The following is a 20,950-nucleotide window of genomic DNA, read 5'->3' as shown; positions in this document are numbered from 1 at the left end:
ACACAATAAGGACTGTGGCTTTGCTGATGCTGGGCTCATTGCTGTGGCATCTGGTCCCTCAGCCTGGCTCTCCAGAGCTGAACTGGAAGCCTCTCACATCCATAGTACTTTCCAAGCAAAGGAAAGCTGGAAATGCTCAGAGGCCAGAAAAAGTGGAGTAAAATTCTTTAATTTGTACGGCTGGATTGTATTCTCTTCAGCTGGAGAATTTAGAAAATAAGTGAATGAACATTTATACTCTCCCTCCTTTTCTGACAATCATCATATTACTAGTTATATTAATCTAACTGTACTGGCAATTAATTTTACTGCCTAATTAAATCAATTTCAATCTGCAGCTTACATGATGTGAAAACAATATTAAATAATGACTTATTGACCAAAGGCAGGTTAATTTTCATCTATTTCACCTAATTTTTACACTACAACGATAACACCTAGAGATAATTGAAGCAGGATGCTTCATATGCATTTTCACAAATTTGTCTGCAACACTATTCTCTCTTCCTCTCCTGACATATAAGGGGATTTAGTTCCCCTTCTCTCAGTACTGCTGAAAAATATTTTCATTAGGCACCTCCTATCTTTCATTAAGATTATTCCCTTGTGTAGGTATGTTTAGAGGGGGAGAAAGAAGAAACTATATTGGTAGTATCTATTTTCTGTTGAGAAGATGCTTTAAATCAGCTTCTGTATTTTATCAGCTATTCTAAAATAAAGATCAATTCTACTTAAATATAAACATTATAATTCATCCAAAGTGTCAAATATGAACTTGTAGGTTAATTCTGACAGCATTTCAGAGTTCTGAGGTGATTTAGTTAAATCACTGCAATAAATGCTTTTTGATCTATGGGACTCCTAATTCCTAAGAGGATAATTTATTTTACACTTGAAAACACAAAAACTTCTCACTTCATCTAAAGACCAAGTTCCACTGTACGAATGCATCACACTTTTGTATTTCCCAAGTGACCCTCACGTCACAAAGAGTACTGCTGCTTCCAGAGACTCTGGTAATGCCTTTGAAAAGGTGCTGGAAGCAAATGGATGTCAAATGAATTTTTCACAGCAATAAAGAGGGTTCTCTTAACTGATACCACAGGCTTGCTACCAGCAGCTCGTCTGAACACATTGTGATCACGGCGCGCTCAGCTCTGCCGCGGCTCCACGGCCTGACTGCAATCCAGCACCACGAGTGTCACACAGAAGTGTCCCCAGGTGGTTGGCAGTGTTAAATGGCAGATTAGAGACAGCACAACTAATTTCTTTACTTTAATCTTATTAAGAGAACAACAGCTGTCAACTGTCACCATTTCTGCACAAGGCCGCCGAGACAAGCGAGGGGCTGCGAACGGCAGAGCCACAACTTTATTCACCCACACCTTCAACTGGCTGGCATGGAAAACCCAATGCACTTCCCACCCTCTTCTTCCCTTCTGGAGGAAAATAACTGCTCTGAACTGCAAAGGTGTTATCTCCAGAGATGCCAGAGGCAGCTGAAGGGCTGGAGCAGGAGGCTCTGCAAAGCAGGTGGTTCTTGATTACGGCTGTTGCTCTAAACTTTGTATCACAGCCACAAATCAGCTTTCAGCTCTGGCCCCTGCACGTTCACTCCAGCCCACGGCCAGGCTGCCCTCGGATGCAAAGCTTTCCTCCAGAGTAAATCCAATTATAAAAACCTCCTTATGGTACACAAGCTTGGAGCCAAAAAAGAAATCTGTCTTTAAACTAGACAAAAATACACATCTGCATGTTATGTTTATTTTACATGAATATGAAGGAGGAGGACAGGAGGATTCATTTTAATAAAGCTAGATCTCAACAGTTTATATGTCTGCACGTGATTATTTTTTAATGTTAGCTCATCTTCATTTCCTCTATTTGCCTGATATAAACAAGTTGACAAACATTTAACTTTTATTAAAAATACTGAGGCATTAACAATATGCAACCATGGAAAACTAACCCATGATAGTGCACCAGGATACAGAGGAAACAACTCAACTTATGCTTTACAAAACCCAGGGCATCATCAACATACAACAATTTACCTGTTTCAAGTGTAAAGCTCTTCCCTATTCTTACAACTTCTGATGTTACAAATGAACATATTTTGATTATCAATGAATAACCCTAAAAGCTCAGTTTGACAGTGCAATAATACAACACTAAACACTATCAAATTTAGGATGTGTTAATCCAGTAGAAAACTGCTCATTTTTAACCAGTTTGAATGTTATGCAGGAGTCTGATGGGGAAGGGAATCATTATTGAAAATTACCTGCTGAGTTGCAATGAATTGGGAAGTGAAATATTACCGAAAAATGGTGCACAGAATGGCTGTAGAGTGAAATGGGTAAGGAACCATCAAGGTAAGAATATGGACTGAAACAACAATAAAACTTCGTGAACAGCAACACTACAGCTTAAAAAGTGTATGTTCCTAAGCACAAGTAAAAATTACACAGAACAAGGTATAAAACCAGCTCTTAGCTTAAAATAATTCTTAGTGAAAAATGTCATTCATATCAATGCTATCCAAAATATTATGGGGACACAAATTTCTTCTTTTTATGTATGTAATTATGGTTTGAGCTTTTTTACCCTGATAATATTTGCTTTAAATAAAGTGTATGAAAATAGAAAATATATGAAACTTGACTTCAATCCCATCTTAACTTGTAAAGGTCCAACATTGTTCCTTACACAATTACTGCCAATTTCTCTTTTAAAATACTCATCACTCAAGGAAGTCAAAGCATTTCCCAAATGCTAATTAAACAAACCCTACAAGCCTCATTTGTTAGCAGGTTTGTTACCAACATGTCATGGTAAATGAGCTGCACACTGCAAGGCAACCCAGGGGAGGAGACTCATCTCCTGCTCCTCATCTGAAGGCATTCAATTGTTTTGCTGTGCAGCTCCCATTTGGTTTCTGTACAAGAAGAATATCATAGGGCTCCAAAATCTTTACAAATTCTGCTGACTGTGTCTTGTTTTGTGGAGAAGTGGACAAATCCTGGAACACTACAAAATGCTGCTTTGAGAAATAATATGGCTGGACATTAATCTTTATGTTAACACCAAAAATAAAAGTTACTATAACCCACTGTTTTCTCTTTCCCTTTTCCAGTGATTTATTTGAAGGGGAGGAAAATTGCCCCAACACCAAATGCATCATCTGTCTCATAAATGTCATGTCCTCCTCACAGCATTTCCCATCCTGCTGCTCTGACTACTGAGCTGGACAGTGGTACAAAACAACAGGCATATTGTTAAATCTTCTGATAATAAAGCTTTATCTTGTAGACATGGGATTAAAGTTCTGAGCTGCACCATACAGCCAGGATTTTGGGGAAAGAGAGATGTAGATAATAGCCCATGTAATCTCCTCACCTACTTGTAAATAGCTTATCCTCATCACAAAGCAACAGACAAATTCCCAATTTAAGATGAGTACAAATGGTTAAACATTGCAAGAACCCACAAACAATCTGAAGTACAGCAGTGTCCTTTAGCAAAGCATATTTGGCTGGGGGAAGACTGGAGGGCAATTCATGAAAGGTCTTCATTCAACTTCTCTCCACAGGGCTTTGCTTTGTCTTTAAAGAGAGAAAATTGCCAGAGAAAACTGCTCCTTTACTAGATTCAAAGTTCAAGAAATCAGGATGCAAATGACATTTGCACAAAAGAAAGAAAAGTAACTTCAAATTTGTTTCAACATTAAATGAGAAATGTGATCTGAATTTTCTTCCTCGTTTAAAGAATGAAACATATTCGGTGATTGCCCTTTGTTTTGAACCTCCCTTGAACACTCTGCATGTGAAAAATTTCTTCAATCCTTTCAGTGAGACCCCAGCAATACCTGTGAATATGGTTTGTGCCTGGTTCAAACTGCTCATAGCAAGTCTCACCCCCTGGAACTATTGCTGTTCTCAACAGTTGAGGTGCAGATTGCACAGAACATTCTTCCCCACCCAAAAGGCCACAGAAATACCAAGAGAGGAGCCTCTGCATCCCATGCAGCAAGACCAAGATCCCTGGGCCATTTCCAGCTGACTCCAGACTCCCTAAGCCAGACTCTCACAGACCAAGCCTGCAAGAGCAGTTTGCTTTAGAGAGCGGGATCCTGTGTCAAATGATGTGCAAGCTGATGGATAACTTCCCAACTTCCATACTTTCAGGTGCCTACAAACTGGAAACTGCAATTTGCTGCGAAGTTGAATGAAATGCTGTATTTCAGGAGTGGAGCAAAGCTCTTCAGAAGATGTTTTTAACACACAATGCTGTCAGAACAGTTCATATGAATCTCTTTTCTGCCCCCATACTTCCTTCAGAAATACAGCTAGTGGAAAATCTGTCTTAATAAAACAATGTTTAGAGAATTTTTCAAAGATGCAAAAACTCTTTTTATAATTCAGTCATGAACAGGCTCAGGAATCTGAGTGATCACTGGTGTGAAAGGGCTGTGAGATAGACAGTGACTGTCAGAGAAAGGAGAACCTCTGATTGACTGTAAGGATGTGATTTCTGTTACACAAACGTGGCTGACAGGGGGCTTTATGTATCAGCACACAAGTACATCCTCAAAATGCCTCACAAACCTCAAACACAATGTTTTCAGCAATGTAAACACAATGTTCTCAAACCTTCTCAACAAAGTTTACCAAAACAAGACTATTCTTAAAAGGAAAGAACAAAAATCAAAGTTGTGTGAGTTGTGCACATTCTAAGAATTTAAAGCTCAATTTAAACTAGGCTTTATATGGGCATACAGTGCAATCCTATCCCTAGTGAAGTTTACCCCACATTGATGAGATCACTCAAAATTAGAGACTCTGCACATGAAGAAGCTCCAGGGCTGTCCATGAGTTGCTCCCCATGGGCCCAGCTCAGCACACCAGAGGAGCTGGCTGGACCTGCAACAAGTGCATTTGGCATGACTGCAAAGGCAGGGATTTTATTTATTCTCTTAGAAGTGCAAAGTCAAGATATCTAAAAATGTTTTTTCCTTAGTGGTCTTTCCTAGCACTTGACACTTATGTATGTCCCATAATGCATTATCGGCCAGTTTTCATCCAAACTCTCACACTACATTACAGCAGTGCCTAAATTACAATTACACCAATATTACAAAATATCTACAAACAAACTATGACAACGGTACACACCAGGATATCCTGGGTCTGCACTAAGACCATGCCCAGCTGTGCTCTGAAAGCACCTATGTGCTCTTGACTGTATAAAAGCTACAGTTAGAGATTAGGGAAAAGAGCATGCTTTTGAGGTACCAGGCTTTGCAGGAATTCTGTATAGTCGCCACCTTCTTTTTTAGGGATTAGGCATTTAAAGCCTTCCATTCTTCTGTTCTGTAAAGAGGAATTTCTCTAATCCACAAGAATTTTGATTTACCTGTTTGTAGGCGCCCTTTCAGCTAGCAGTATCTTGCAACTATTTAATTTTGAAAGCAGACAGATTCCTGTGAATTACAACCCTTAAAAAAAGTCCCCTGCTTCCCACTAGAGATCTCTGCAGACTAACTTCAAATGATATGGATCTCCTCCTCTGTTAAAACACAGTTTTGTCTTTTCTCTTTTTACACAATTAGCTGCTGCTCAAATATATCACAGCTCAAACTAAAACCACCAAGTTAGGAAAGCAGAGGCTGAGTGGAAATGGCTTTCCCCTTCCATGGCACAGAGAACAGCACAGTTTTCTGCTCTAAAGTCCCACCCAGGATTAGGAGAAGAAGAAGCAGTGAAGCAGCAGATATGAAATGAATATTCCAGTGACTCTAAGTGCAGGTGAAAGACCCATCAAACTCACTTAAAGGGAACCCTGGCAGCTGCATTCAGGTTGGTGGGAGAAGTCACCATCTGAAGAACATTTTCCAGAGCAGTCAGTCCTCCTGCAGCCCGGAATGCAATTTTATCTGCTGTGTTCTGGAGAAACACAAACACAGAAGAGAACCAACAGAAATTAAAGAAATGTTTACATAAAGGGTACATCTGACACTGGTGGATTCTGTCAAAGTAGAAAGTCCTTAATACATTCATTTATCATATTGGACACCTTTGAAAAAGAGCATTTCACTGCCCACGTACAAGAAAGAGACTTTCTGGAGCAGGAATTGAAACTCTCAGGTGTTATGTTCTCAATTATCACATATAGATACCCAGCACTACACAGGTGATACACTTGAATACCACATTTTCTGTAAGGACATTGAATTAGAGGGACTTTATTAAAGTTCACCTTTACCTGTTGCTATTACCTTTGGAGCTATGCTGCTTTGTATGATTTTAAAAATACAGACAATCTCCAGATGGGTAATTCCTCCTTTTTACTAACTTTTCCAACAGAAGACAACCTCCAGTCTTGGTTTATGAATATGCACAAAACAGCTTAGGCAGACCCCTTTTCTGAGGTATCCACTTGGAACTTGCACATACCAGAATTTTACACTTAATTCCCATCCTATCATTATTGTCACAGTTTGCAAATGACTGGGGTTTTGCTGCAGCAGATCCAGTATTTTAGAACTTACAAAATTGGTTTAGTGTCCTCTGTTTACAATAAAGCAAGTAAAATCTTCTTATTCACTACTTCTAAGCTGCTAATTTTGTAGTTTTTTGGCAGTTTGTATTTGATCATTCTGATTTTGTCAGATGATGATCTACTAGTTAATAAGAAAGAATTTTTTCCCCCCAGTGTTGCAAGCACTTCACATATAGAGAAAAAATGGGAAATCCTCTATGAACATGATTATTACTAGTCTATAAAGAATGTATTCTTCTGTAAAAGACTGCATAACCGTCTGTTAAAAAACCCTAATAACTCTGACAATAAAATATTTATTTGAACAACTACAAAAATAATTAAGCAGCTGTAATATGATTTAGATGGGCAACATTTTCCCCTGTGAGATTAGATACTGCACACAGAAGTACATATCTTACCTTTTATTTAAATCATGTAACTTTCTCTCCATTAAATTTCTGTCAAGCAAACAGCTACATTGTATTTAATTTACAAGCTACAGAAAAGCTATTCACAGAAGGCAGATATTCAAAAGGGAAGCATTTTTCCACAATTAATATGAACTGCACTTAGATTTTTAAACAACCAAAAGATTTATTTTCCAAGGAATACCTGGCCTCCAATGAGTGGAAATCTGTGTGCCAACTCACCAAGCATTTAAGAAAATCAACCAGTGATTTCCTACTGGCTAGCTGATAAGTATAACTTCTAGCAGTTAATTTTAGCCCAGTGAGCCCAATAAGTGTGGCTTAACTGCAGAGCTATTTTTGAGTTTCACTTATATATTCTTCCTCTGTTTCCTTTTCCTCCCACCTAAAAAAATCCCAAGCCCCTGCCTCCTTAAGCTCCCTTGGCTCCCAATAACACTTTCCACCAACTCCTGGTAGAGCCATAAAGAAAAGACCCAAACAGCAAAGGACCAGTCCTGCCATAAATCATCCTTATTGACTTCATGTGAGCACCTTGGCTCACAGCCACAGCTCCCAGACCTCCTCCTGCCCTGCTCCCCCAGGGCTCACAGCCCAGACACAGCCCAGGGCTTTCTAACCCTCCCTGCTCCCTTCAGCCGCCACCCACGGGTGTCAGGGATGCTGCTGTGTGCACAGTGCCTTTCCCTGGGATGGCAGAGCCCGGCAGGGCAGAGCAGAGCTCTCAGGGAGCTCAGAGGGGGCTGTGCAGCACAGCAGCCAGGGCTCTGACACTGCTCATTTATCTGTCACTGCTCCTCCAGCTCCAAATGTGCCCGGCACTTGCCACTTCTCACTTTCCCTATTTCTCATGGGATATTATGCCACAACCTATTAGCTCTTGAGGCAAGAAGTCTTTCCTGTCATTCAGACCAAATATGCCCTTTCTCTATTTCATCCCATTACTCTGAGTTATATCCAATTTATTGCATTCATTTTGTTTGTCCCCTCAGCAACTGCTCCATTCTTGAGCTCGTACCCTGCTTCCTTTTCCTACTTGGCTTGTTTCTCAACTCCATGTTCTCTTTAATGCTAAACTTCTTCTATTTTTTCATGTGAACTTTTCTTACCTGTGATTTTTTTTCCCAGAACTCTTCTTTTCTCCAAAAGTACCCAGTAATGAAGTGTCCAGAAAGGAACTTGCCCCTATCCCAGATCAGTCACTAGAGCCACTCTGAAAGAAGCAACAACGTCTCCCTATTCTGAGGGGAGGTTTTCACATCTCTATTCTAAAAATATATAAATCTTTTGAAGCTGTTTCATTTCCTATGTGTTCTCCTTCCATTTCAACCTGGAGCATCACTTGTTTTATAGACAGACTTTTTTCAGAGTGCCTGGTTCACTTTTGCCTAATACTTTACTAAAATAAAAATCTATTTGTCAAAATACTAATTTGCCTTTTAAAAACATCTGTTACTACTACAGTTTTCTACCAAGCAGAAGGGAGTCTGTAATTTCTTCTGATTTTATATGATTCAGCTACATGTCCTATCCCTCCTCTTTCTAGATTACTCATAAAAATTCATTAGCATTTTGATGCTTATGAATGGAAATAAATTCCTAATGATGTGCATGGAAGAGAGGGAGAAGTTTCAGTAAAAGGAAGATACAACCAGCAGCAAAGCTGGGTTAGATCCATGAGTGCTGTATTTGTTACCTGTGCTCACAGAGGTCTGTAAAACTGCTGAGCAGATTGAGCATCATTTGAGTATGAAAACTGATAGATCCTACAGGGAAGAAATTTTAAATCCCTATTTGAAAAGAGCATAAACCAACATTGCATGGTTTTGCTGCTGGAAAGGAGCCTTCAAACTTCTAACTTGGCCTCCCAAATGATTTAGCTCTCCTGTTTATGAAACCTGTTTCATAATTTCACTGTTCTTTGAGTAGCTGCACGTTTAGATTGGAGGGTTACTCTGCAATTGACACTGTGTGATTCATGTTCCTTGAACAAGAGAAAATATACAAACATGTTTTTATAAATTGTTTTTAAAGTGTGTAAAAATTTGATTTGCTACATGTATTTTCAGAAATACACAACTATTCAAATAACATTTATAAGCAATTTGATTTTTAAACACAATAGGATTTCTGTGCTCTGAAGTTACCTGGTGACACAGGAGAGCAGAGACAAATGAACAAGTGGGCAAAAATTATTATTACTCTCATCTCTGCATTTTTTAACAGAGATGAGGAGGCACAAAAACCTTGGGGAGGCTACCTAGATGTGTCTTACACATTAGGAAAATAAAAACAGAGATGCAGCTCCTGAGAGCAGCAGACACAGCACTCAAACCCAAGCCATGAAAAGAGCCTGTTTTCCTTAACCCTCCCAAGTCCATCGTTGGGAACTGCAGTGGTCATGTTTGCACAGGAGGAAAGCCAACCCAGCTGATGTGACAGGAAGCATGTATTTAATCTCTGGACCATTATAAACTTGTCATTTGAAGCCCACAGCCACTAATTTAGGCAGAACACTGCATGAATCAAGTAACTTAGTGGGAAGTGTGTGTACACTAATGCATGTGGCACAGTAAACAGAAACTGTGATAAATTAGACAAACCATGTAAACATTTTGTGGATTAATTATGAATTAAACATACTTAAAAATGTAAAATTAATCCTTAAAAAAGGACAAACAATCAAGACAGCTCCCTGCACAGTGGGCAAGCATGGCTGACTTATTTACCTACCTGTTACAACACCTTAATGGATCTGAATTTGCCTTCTCTCCTATGGCTTGAGTGACAACTGACTAATAGGATTACAGGCTCTGTTCCAATAATACAGCTCAGCTACATGCCAGCAAAAAATGACAGCCTAAACCTGAATTACATGGCCTGGGAATCCATCCAATTATTAACTAAAGTAACTGTTATTACCTAACCTAATCAAAGGAGAAGCAGCTGTTAATCTTTGGTGGCCTGCAGTGTAGTAGCGGTCAGACTGGATGGACTGTCTTTGTACTTGACTCCTCTACAGACAATAATTATGTCCTTTGTGATCAAGAAGGAAGGGCTTCCTAACCTTTCAGACAGAGGCAGCAGATGGGGAACAACTGTTTGTGTGTTCATTAACAAGATAGGCTAGATTTTATCAGGGTTTGGCATCTGGGGCACCCTCGGAAGCACCACTTACCCGAGGACACAAGTATGTTTGGCAAATTCGAAAATGAGCAGACTAAATAGGAAGTTCAATATAAAGTTTTCATCTCATTATCTGACATTTGGTACAGAAAAATACACACAGCTCAAAAAGAGTGATTTACACATATGCCCCATCCTATCCAACAAAGAAACACAAGAAAAGGCCAACTGGCCTGTGCTGGTACTTGGCTGGCTTTTGTTGCACTCATTAAAGCAGTCACACCATGTGAACTGTGTGCTTCAGAAATGAAACCAAACTGGGGGAAAATGCTGCTCCATTTATACAAGGCACTGGGTAACACCAAGTAACACAGAGGGAAATAAAGCCAGCACGGCTTTGCAACAGCTTTTGGGTTGTGTGTTCAATATTCCAGGAGAGAAGGGAGAGCAAAGCCTGCCCTGCACAGGGCACTGGCAAACCACAGCACTTGTAGAGCAGCACAGGTCAGGAAATCTGTCTGCAAAGGAAATCTGTGTCACCAGAAGCACAATACAAGTGCCACTTGGTTTATGCTGGGAAAAGTAAAAAAATGCTGGGATAACATTGTGGAAGGACCTGAATGGGAAGATATCTGATAATACACAGGAACAACCAATATTTGGAAGCTGAAACTGAATGAATTCAGGTGAGAATAAAATGGGGGTTTTTAATGCCAGGAGTAATTAATGATGAGCATAATATACTTAGCATATATAGTCGACTCTCAATCATTTAAAGTTTTTAAATCAAACCTGATTATCTTCTAGAAAAATATGATCCCAGTTAAATCATAATTTATTAATTTGGTGCAAGAGTTATTGGGTGAAATCCAATGTCCTGGACCAAAGTACTCCCTTCCATACATTTCTCCTGTTAAAGTATTATTATTAGTTAATAAGTAGAGCAGAATCAGAAATAATGCTGAGCTTCAACAGCTGAAATGATTTAATGCCAGCTTTGCTATCTCTGCTCTATGTGACTTTAGCCCATTTTGACTATCTGAAATATTCTGAACTAACTGAAATACTCTGGTGCAGACCCTCCCTCAAAGGCAAACCTCCAAAATAAATATTTTCATGAAGACTAAAAAGGAAATTTAGAAAAATTACTTTTCCTTCATTAACCCAAAGAAGGTTTTCTGCTGGTCCTGCAGAATGTCCAAATCAGAAGCTGATCTGGAGAGTCCCTTTGAACAGACTTCAGGAACTAAAGTATTTCAGAAGAAATTATTTCTGAATGGAACCAAATACTTTGAAACATGCTGACTTCTATTTCTGAAAGAACACACTTGTGCAACTCTATTTTAAACTCATGGAAAAAATAATAACTAATTAGTAAAATATAGTAAAATTCATCTTAAGAATTTTTTTCTTTCCTTTTATCTAGTGTTTGAAGATTCAATCTAAAATGCCAGGGGCTAAGAAATGCAGTTCAAAGCTTGCTTAGAAAAACAAACCAGACAACTGAATATTGTGCTGGCTTCTCCTTTTTTTCCCACCTTTACTCTACCTTTAAATAAATTCACAAGTATATCTACATGCACATACACACCCACGGACTTTCTACATTTCTGACTGTAGAAAACCTACACTCTTTGAGTAGGTCTCCAGACTTTATACAGTGCAAATCCCTGGAGAGTACACCAAAGGAGTCTTCTCTATTAAAATAAGCAATTTTGCTCCCTGCAACACTTCTCTGTAGTGAAATTAGTGTTAAAATAATCCCCCACTCCAGGTGTAAACCTCAAATGAGTTTTCAAACATAAATGAATTCACCTACAATAAAATTTCAACCACTGAATATCAATGAACAACTAGTTTAGGAGTAAAACATGAGCCAGAACTGGCTGAGTGTTGTTTGAATTGGAGGGAGGCACCATTCCCATCAATGAGTACCTCTTGTATTTGTATCCATTCCTTCCTCCTGCACTGCTTATGGGTTAAAGGTCTTGACAAACATCCCATCCCAGCTTGTCCTGCTCAGCCAGGTGCACATTCTGAGCCTGAAAGGTGATTCTGGGGCCTTTGGGAAAGGCAGCTGCTGTGTCTGTGTGTCCTCAGGCAGGAGAGAGGATCCCTGCACCTCACAGCCATGCAGAGGCGCCTCTGGCTGGGTGACACTGGTTTGTCACCTCCACAGCCCAGCTGTGCCAGCTGCAACTTCACAGCCTGCATTTAGCACACAGCAAGAGAAATATCTAAGAACCAAAAGGATGAAAAAGCAAGCACTTGATACAGCATCCAAATGGAATATAAAAAATGAGGCGTACCTTACTTTTTAACTGTACCAAAAATAAAAGAAGAAGAGGCATTTTGGACTATCCTCTCTGAAAGTCTACCATTGACAAGCAACCCAAAATTTGTTCAGGCCTAGGGACAATACCAATACTGAAAAAATGATTCTTAAGCCTCTCCTGAAAACACTAAGCATCCTGTGCACATAAACCTAATTTCTGTCTATGCCATCATATACTTAACTCATTTTTCTGCTAGCTAACATCTGCCTACATTGTCAGGTCAAACCAAATTCAATAGGACTCTTTACTGACTCACTGAATGATCTAATTGAACAGGATGAGCCTTATTTACACAATCTCCTTCCAAGTTCTGCTGTGGCTTTTCAGTTTGGCAGTGAAGTCCCAGAGAGGCACCCTGCTGTACTTCTGTTGATGAGGACAGGACCCTCACAATCCTAATTGTGAAAGCCATAAAGGAAAGACAGGTAAAGGTAAACCAGGGAATTCCATGCTCTCTTTTCATCTGCTTTCAGCCATGCCAAGCAGCATTACAGGAAACACACAACACTGCTTGGGAAAGTAAGAATTACTCTCATGGATACCCTGAGAGACAGCACTGAGCATTGCAGCACTTGTGCTTATTAAAAATAAATGTCTGGTCTATTTATAAATAACAGAGCCTCTAGTAAGTGCATCAATTAGAGGAGGAAAGCAACAACAGAGCTTTAATAAGAGGAACAATAATAAGAGAGCTCCTGGATCTCCACAGATGGTTCCATTAGCTGAGATTAATTTGACTTTTTCTGATTAATCACAAAAATAAAAGTTCCCAAACAGGTAAATAGAAAGCAAAATTACATAATCTTGTCCTGTCCTCTCTCAAAATTTATTGGACAATGAATTGCCCAGTAAGCAGGCAAGTCAGGTCTCTCTGAACACTGAATCTGACAGGTCACTGCTGAGAGCTGGCAGCCACTAGAAAGCAGTTTATTTCTCTGAACCCAGACTGTGCAAGCCAGAGCAACCCAGCCAAAGTGAAGATACTAAAATTATGTGGGAGAGGACACATGGAGAGGGAGCAGTGGCTGTTTAAAGTCAGGAGCACTTAAACCCTGAACAGAGCTTTCCCCGGATTGCCTTGGGTGCTCTCTTGTGACCAACCTCTCAGACCATGAGCCCACTTCCAGGACAGCCACAAAGGACTGTGGGCACAGGAACAGGGTGGGTTTGTGAGGTGCTGCAACATCAGAACAGACCATGAAGGCCTCTGGGTGATGTGTTCTCAGGTCAGAAGTGATGGTATCAAATCACTGTTGAACCTAAAAATACTTCAAAGAAAATATATGTATATTTATACCTAAATATACCTAGACTAAAAGAAACAAAAAACTTTTCTTTAGAAACCATACTAATCATTACTTTATTATGATTTCTAAACTGGCCTCTGCTATTGGCAGAAATGTGCCTGGCAGGCAGCTCTCCTCACTGAGAAATCAGTGCCTGGGCTTTAACAACACTAAAACATTTCTCTTGTCTTGTAGTGGAGGAACTTTGCATACCCTGGAATGTATAAATATCCATTATACCCAGTCTGATATGATGTATTAGCTCTAAACTGGCGTAGAAGCCTGATCTGACAGCAAAAAGCCACCATTAGTACAACACTGGAAGCTGACAGCATTTAATTACATCCTGCAGCAGTTCTCAACTACACCCACTGGGCACAGAAATTAACCTCCCAATAATCTTGGAATAAGAACACTGCAGAGCTTATCTGTGAACTCAACTTGCCTTATAATACCATTTCCAGCAAACAAGTTGAAAAATATTCTGTGAGTGACCCCTACTAACAGGTTCCTATTTATATGTTCATCTTGGGTAAAAGGTTAATCCACAGATTACAGAAACTCTGGGCAAAGGAATTATTGATGAGATAAAGCTGCCTTGCCCAACCTGCAGCACATGACACACACCTGACCTGTTGACTTCTTCCAGGCAGTGACAGGAAAAGGCTGTTGGGGTGGGAAATGCTGTCCACAGAGCTCCTGCTGTGCTTGCCCACTGCCTCTGGGCTGGCACTATCAAATCTGCTGCTGCAGCTGATACAGAAGAGGATTTTTCTACTCCAGCAGCAGCTTGGACCATCTGCAGATAAACTGGTGCTTGCAGGACAGTGCTGATAGTCCAGGCTTTGAACCTTCTTCAAGTTGGGTTTGAGCGGCACTGGGCATCACTGGCACTCAGTGGTGATCACCTAGACATTAAAATTCTCTAATTCTCACTGTTACAGGCTTTAAAGAAGTGAATTCATTTTCAGGAGGGTTACTTACATCTCATTTTTTCCAACAATTCTATCTGCTTTATCCTTTCAGGAGTTCATGCTCTGATTGAGGTTCTGTACTTAACACTTGCAACAAAGGAAGCATAAATACAGAATTCCCTATGTTACTTTCTGTATTTGCAAAATTACTAGATTTTCAGGGGCAATATACAAAGTTCCAAGGGTCTCTACTTTTAGCCGGTAAAACTTCTTAGTTTAAATTTATCTGTTTTTTACTTTAAAAAAAATAATGTTTTAAACCTTATTTTTATGTTTTGTAATTCAATACCCTTCCTAATGTTTGGATTTTGAACTTTAAATTGTTTTTAAACAGTTATAATTCAACTTTACATTTGATTAATTACTTCCCTTCATGTGACATCACTGTAGCTCTGGAACTGGCTACTGCAGGAGTATCCTGAGTTGAAAAATTAATGGATGGATTAAAATATGAATCCACTATTTGCATAGACATACATCATACGTTTAGCTAAAATGAACCTTAAAGTTTTAACTGTTCATTGGAACAAATAAGAGTATCCATTACTTTCCCAGAGAACAAAACATGTAAGGATGAAAGCACAGTTAAGGTGGCATGTGGGTGGTTATTTTGTTTTTTAAAACTTTGGCTAGGAACTGCCCCCTGCCTGATAGAAAAGAAGGCTTTTTGGTGTGAACCAGTGCACTGTGCAAGAAAATCTCCACGTGGCCAAGAGCCAGGGGAGAGAAAGGCAGAGGCTGCCCTGACAGCCCCAGGGCTCCCAGGGGATGGGGAGAGGAGCAGCCTCGGGACCCTGCAGCTGATCCCAGCCCAGCTCTGGGTGTGCCCCCAGCTGTGGCACAGCTCAGCCCTTGCCCTGGCAGTGCTGCAGACACACAGACAGACAGACAGACAGATGGACAGCCCGACGTGCTCACCGACCCTGCCATGCCAGGACAGCACCAACAGCCCTGGCTCCCCAGGGTGCCCTTGGACTGTGGGCACACAGCTGCTTCCTTTTGAAATGAGAGCTGTGCATAGCTGGGCTTCCCCTCTTCCTGCAGAATGAACTCGGTGTGAGTGCAGGTTTGGGTTTTGTCAGGATATGCAGCGATTATCCAGGTAATTCCCCTGGGCACCCACACCACGAGACAGCTGCTGTAAGCAGCTTAGCAGGAGAAAGAGCTGTGTGATTTCCAAGCACTGTGGTGTCTGAATCTGGTGTCAGAGAGAAATTCTACTTCTAAATAGATTTATGACTTGTAAGGATTCAAAGGCTTCTGCCGGTGGTGTCCCCTAGTGGAGAGCGGCAGATGCCGAGGGCACGGGGACAGGAACGGGCTGGCCCAGAGCCCCCGTGCCAGGCACAGCCCTGCTCACAAACCTGCCGGGCACAGCCCTGCTCACAAACCTGCCAGGCACAGCCCTGCTCACAAACCTGCCGGGCACACCCCTGCTCACAAACCTGCCAGGAACACCCCTGCTCACAAACCTGCCAGGCACAGCCCTGCTCACAAACCTGCCAGGCACAGCCCTGCTCACAAACCTGCCAGGCACAGCCCTGCTCACAAACCTGCCAGGCACAGCCCTGCTCACAAACCTGCCAGGCACAGCCCTGCTCACAAACCTGCCAGGCACAGCCCTGCTCACAAACCTGCCAGGCACAGCCCTGCTCACAAACCTGCCAGGCACAGCCCTGCTCACAAACCTGCCCGGCACACTGCTCACAAACCTGCCAGGCACAGCCCTGCTCACAAACCTGCCGGGCACACTGCTCACAAACCTGCCAGGCACAGCCCTGCTCACAAACCTGCCCGGCACACTGCTCACAAACCTGCCAGGCACAGCCCTGCTCACAAACCTGCCCGGCACACTGCTCACAAACCTGCCAGGCACAGCCCTGCTCACAAACCTGCCGGGCACAGCCCTGCTCACAAACCTGCCAGGCACAGCCCTGCTCACAAACCTGCCCGGCACACTGCTCACAAACCTGCCAGGCACAGCCCTGCTCACAAACCTGCCCGGCACAGCCCTGCTCACAAACCTGCCCGGCACACTGCTCACAACCCTGCCAGGCACAGCCCTGCTCACAAACCTGCCCGGCACACTGCTCACAAACCTGCCAGGCACAGCCCTGCTCACAAACCTGCCAGGAGCAGCCCTGCTCACAAACCTGCCAGGCACAGCCCTGCTCACAAACCTGCCGGGCACACTGCTCACAAACCTGCCAGGCACAGCCCTGCTCACAAACCTGCCAGGAGCAGCCCTGCTCACAAACCTGCCGGGCACAGCCCTGCTCACAAACCTGCCAGGAGCAGCCCTGCTCACAAACCTGCCGGGCACACTGCTCACAAACCTGCCAGGCACAGCCCTGCTCACAAACCTGCCGGGCACAGCCCTGCTCACAAACCTGCCGGGCACAGCCCTGCTCACAAACCTGCCGGGCACACTGCTCACAAACCTGCCAGGCACGCTGCTCATGGCTACAATAATGCCCAAAGTTCAACTTCTGAAATCCTCAGTCAGCTAAGAAATGAATTCACTGTGAGGCTCTAGAGAATGATGTAGGTTAAATTACATACAGGAACTGTGCCTCTGTGCATGTGCATGGAGATAGGCAAAATCCCAAAATACAGTGAGGGTCAAGCCACTGCTTCATGTTTAAAGTAAATTCACTACGACTGCAATTTTCACAACGCTTTTTTTTGACTTATGTAAGATGGTGACAGACAGGATGGCAATTCTCTCTTTGAAGGCCATACCTGCTACACTAGGAACACACAGTTCCTTGGGTGCAAATAACTGCAGCACCAAAATTCAATGTGCAAGAGTTTGGGAATCACAATTCTCACTGTATTCTTCAATAGACTTTAAGCAACAATACTGAGTCTTTATAACAGAGTATTTGCTTCTCAAATCTATTTTTTCTGTATATATATGTCATATATATGTTTATATACACATACTCACACATATACACACACAGGGCAATTTTAAATCTCTGTAGAGATATTTGAAGAACCTTATCCCATGTTCCATTTAACACCACTTTTGTTCCATACATTAGTTCTTCAACAGTTTTTAATTTTATTGTTTCTGTTTCTGATGATGAAGAGTTTGTATTATTGGGGGGATTGTCCCTCTTCACCCTGGCTATGGTCACCATCCCCAAGGGGCCCAAGAGTTTAGAGAATAAAACATAAATACAGGGCCTGAGTGTGTTGTTAGAGCCAGCCATTTCTGACAGTCTTTACAATGGGATAAACACTGTCTGTCTACAGCTCCCATGTATTTGAAAGCTACGACAAACATTTTACTGAAATGTAAATAACTGACATCACCACTGCTCAAACAGGAGGCTGAAAAATCTCTCTAAAAATCCCAAACCCAAAAACATTGCCTGACACAAAACAAACCATTAATGGTCACTGAGAGAGCGAGCATGTCTTAAGAGATCATGAGCATTGAGATAATTTTTTTAGAAAATGGATTAAACCACTGCAGTCAATATTCACACATTTTTCAGTTACAAAATGATACCCCTCTCTAAGGAAGTATATTTTCCCTCTGAAATCTGTTTCCAGTATATTATTCCAGTATATATTCCAGAATATTATTCTGAATTAGTAATGTAAATAATCAGACTATTCAGAGGCAGCTGCTTCTAGATTTGCATGAAGAGAGCTGGCAATAACCATAAGCACTGTGGCCCAGTTTATCAAAAGCCTCCTGTTTTATTTTGTGGTTCCATGTTAATTGCACACTTTAACAATTTATTTTGCACTCACTGTTATTTGCTGAGATTTTTACAGCACATACAGAGCCTGAAGGAGATCGGGGACACAGCTATCCTCAAACCCATCCAAAATCACAGTAAGTTTTACGAGCAAAAGCAGTGAAATCTTCTTTGTAGGATTTTGTGCCTTGTGAGTATATGGGAGAGCCTCAGCTGTCCTGTTTGTGCTGGGCCATGGATAAAACCTGCACCCTGCTCTGCAGCCCTCTCCCAAAGCAGAGCTGGGAGAGCTGCACTCAAACCCCTCACTTAAAGGAACCTTATCACTCCTCTTGTGGCGGTGATCTTTTTCAAACCAGTAATCAGCAAGAAGCACCATATAAAAGCAATTCCAGTTGAGCAGATTAACTGTAGCCCTTGAATTCCAAAAATCATGAGGTTCCCTCAGAATCCTACTGAATCTGTGTGCCACATTCCCAGTCAGATGGAGAACAGACACATTAAGGGCTTGCCTAAATGTCACATGTAAGTGTTGTACAAATTTAGCTGCAGTGATTTAACTGCAGTTTTAGCTGCAGCTGAGCCAGGTGAAAAGGCCACTGCCCTCAGCTGTTGTCACCACCCTTCAATGGCAACAGAATAAATGTCTGCCGACCCTGCCCAGCACAGACCTGTCCAAAACCACACAGGACACTTCTACCATTTAAAAGCAGGACTTTTAAAACCTGAAGACACACCAAACCCTCTATGAACAAATATTAGGAAGAGCTTTAGGGAAGGGATGTTCTGTTGGCAAGTGTAAGGATGACCATCTGAGAGGCAGCAACCTCTGACCCAGGCCAGGGTCACAGCCTTAGAAATGTATGTACTTCAGTCAGGTCAGGGCCTCATGTGTATGCAGCAGACATTTTTTAATCAGTTGATCTTTTCAATCAGGAAAGTTTTAAATCAGGGAATATCACCTCTTTACATAATAGGGAAATAAATGATATAAGCAGAAGCAAGTTAGAAGTGCAGCTGCAGTCCCACTAACAGGTTACACAGCTCTCAGTACCCTGGCTCCTAAGAGTTCCCACATTTCTGTGGGACTGCTGAAGGCAGGCTCCAGCACTCACTGTGGGATTCCTTGTGCATCTGAAACACAGCTACCCTCAGTGATGGATGGGGAAAATTAGTCCTTCAAGGAATGAACATGCATAAAATCAAAAGAATCATGGCAGGACAAGTGCTCTAGCGCTGCCACTTCAAACATCAGCTCTGCCTTCTGGAAGAGTTTTTCTTTTAGCATCAAAGGCCCATTCATAGGGGATGTTAAACTGAGGGTTATCAGATCTTACTAAGAGCTTGAAGAGTCCCATATGACATCTGCCAACCTCAGGCCAGGGCTTTCTGGAAATATTTGCATGCATTCTGCTGTTGTGGCTCTGTGTGTGTTTGTTTTCCTAATGTCCTTTTAAACAAAGCAGAGGTGAAAGTGAATGCAGCTTCCTGCCAGGATTTCTGCCAGACAGGGTGAGACACACAAACCCAAGGACTGCCTTCCAATCACCCAGAGCACACCCAGAGCAGCACCACTGGCTGGACACACCTGGGGAACAGCACTCCAGGCACACACAACATCAGGATTTGTGCTCCTTGCCTCCTACCAACACGTGGCTGGAGGGGCACAAACCCATTGAAAACTGGAAGCATATGGTGGTTTATGGCTTTAGAGTACCTCTTATGCATATTTAATTTAAAGGCACGTGAGCCACATGTTTCATGAAGCTAATGGCCACACTCCAAGTCAGATCCTCAAAACCTGCACTTCAATTTGCTTATTCTTCACAAATCCTTTTCCAGCACTGGACACAAAGCTCCTGCTTTTTGTAGAGCTTCATCCAACTAAGCCAATGTGGGCACATCAAGAAGTGATGGAGATCTAACAACCACTTGAAGCAAAGCAAAGCACATCTCTTTCATCTGTTAGCACTCCAACAAGCTGTGGTGCACAGGGATGCAGCAGCAGTGAATGAGGAGCAGGTAAAGTGCTGCAATAAACAGCCACGACTCCAAAATACACAGTGCTTAAGATGCATCTTTGCCTGAGAGAGATTTCTCAAATCTGAGTATCTAGAGGATATATAAACCTTTACAACTGCATTAAACAAGCACTTCTTGCTGTATTAGTGGGATCACTTGGCCCAGGTGCAGAATGTGCTGTGTCCAGCAGAGCACGAAGGCAGAAACAAGAGCAAGTGTGACCACAATGAGCATGCAGGCATGAAGCAGCCTAGAATGTTCTCACACCATGAAAGAGGTTCAGAAGTGAGAGAAAGCCTTATTCAGTACAGTGGAACACATCAGATGAAGGCTAAGTCCAAACAGAAATTGTTAGTGTGATCTGCTTGTACCTGGAGGCAAATCCCATTGAGACAGGGCTGCAAATCTTTTGTGTGTGGCTTTTTTTGTGATTCAAGTTTGCATAAATATTACACCCCATCCTTTCAGGCTGTTTTAGCACAGTCATGGAATTTCTAATGAGCTGGACAGCCCTTCCTT

At 41.9% G+C, this 20,950-nt stretch overlaps 1 protein-coding gene across 3 annotated transcripts in view; it reads right to left on the bottom strand.

Moving 5' to 3' along the window:
- The window catches only part of SCAPER (S-phase cyclin A associated protein in the ER), a 135,971-nt gene that overhangs the window by 44,477 nt on the left and 70,544 nt on the right, over window positions 1–20,950 (bottom strand). For all 3 annotated transcript variants that reach the window (XM_064722208.1, XM_064722206.1, XM_064722209.1), the window contains exon 24: window positions 5,830–5,945. In XM_064722208.1, coding sequence (XP_064578278.1) covers window positions 5,830–5,945 — 116 coding nt within the window. The remainder of the gene's footprint in view (window positions 1–5,829; window positions 5,946–20,950) is intronic.

Source organism: Zonotrichia leucophrys, chromosome 10 (genome assembly GCF_028769735.1).
Source record: "Zonotrichia leucophrys gambelii isolate GWCS_2022_RI chromosome 10, RI_Zleu_2.0, whole genome shotgun sequence".
Lineage (NCBI taxonomy): Eukaryota > Metazoa > Chordata > Aves > Passeriformes > Passerellidae > Zonotrichia > Zonotrichia leucophrys.
The sequence above is the reverse complement of the archived record's forward strand: the minus strand, read 5'-3'. Positions and strand labels throughout refer to the sequence as shown.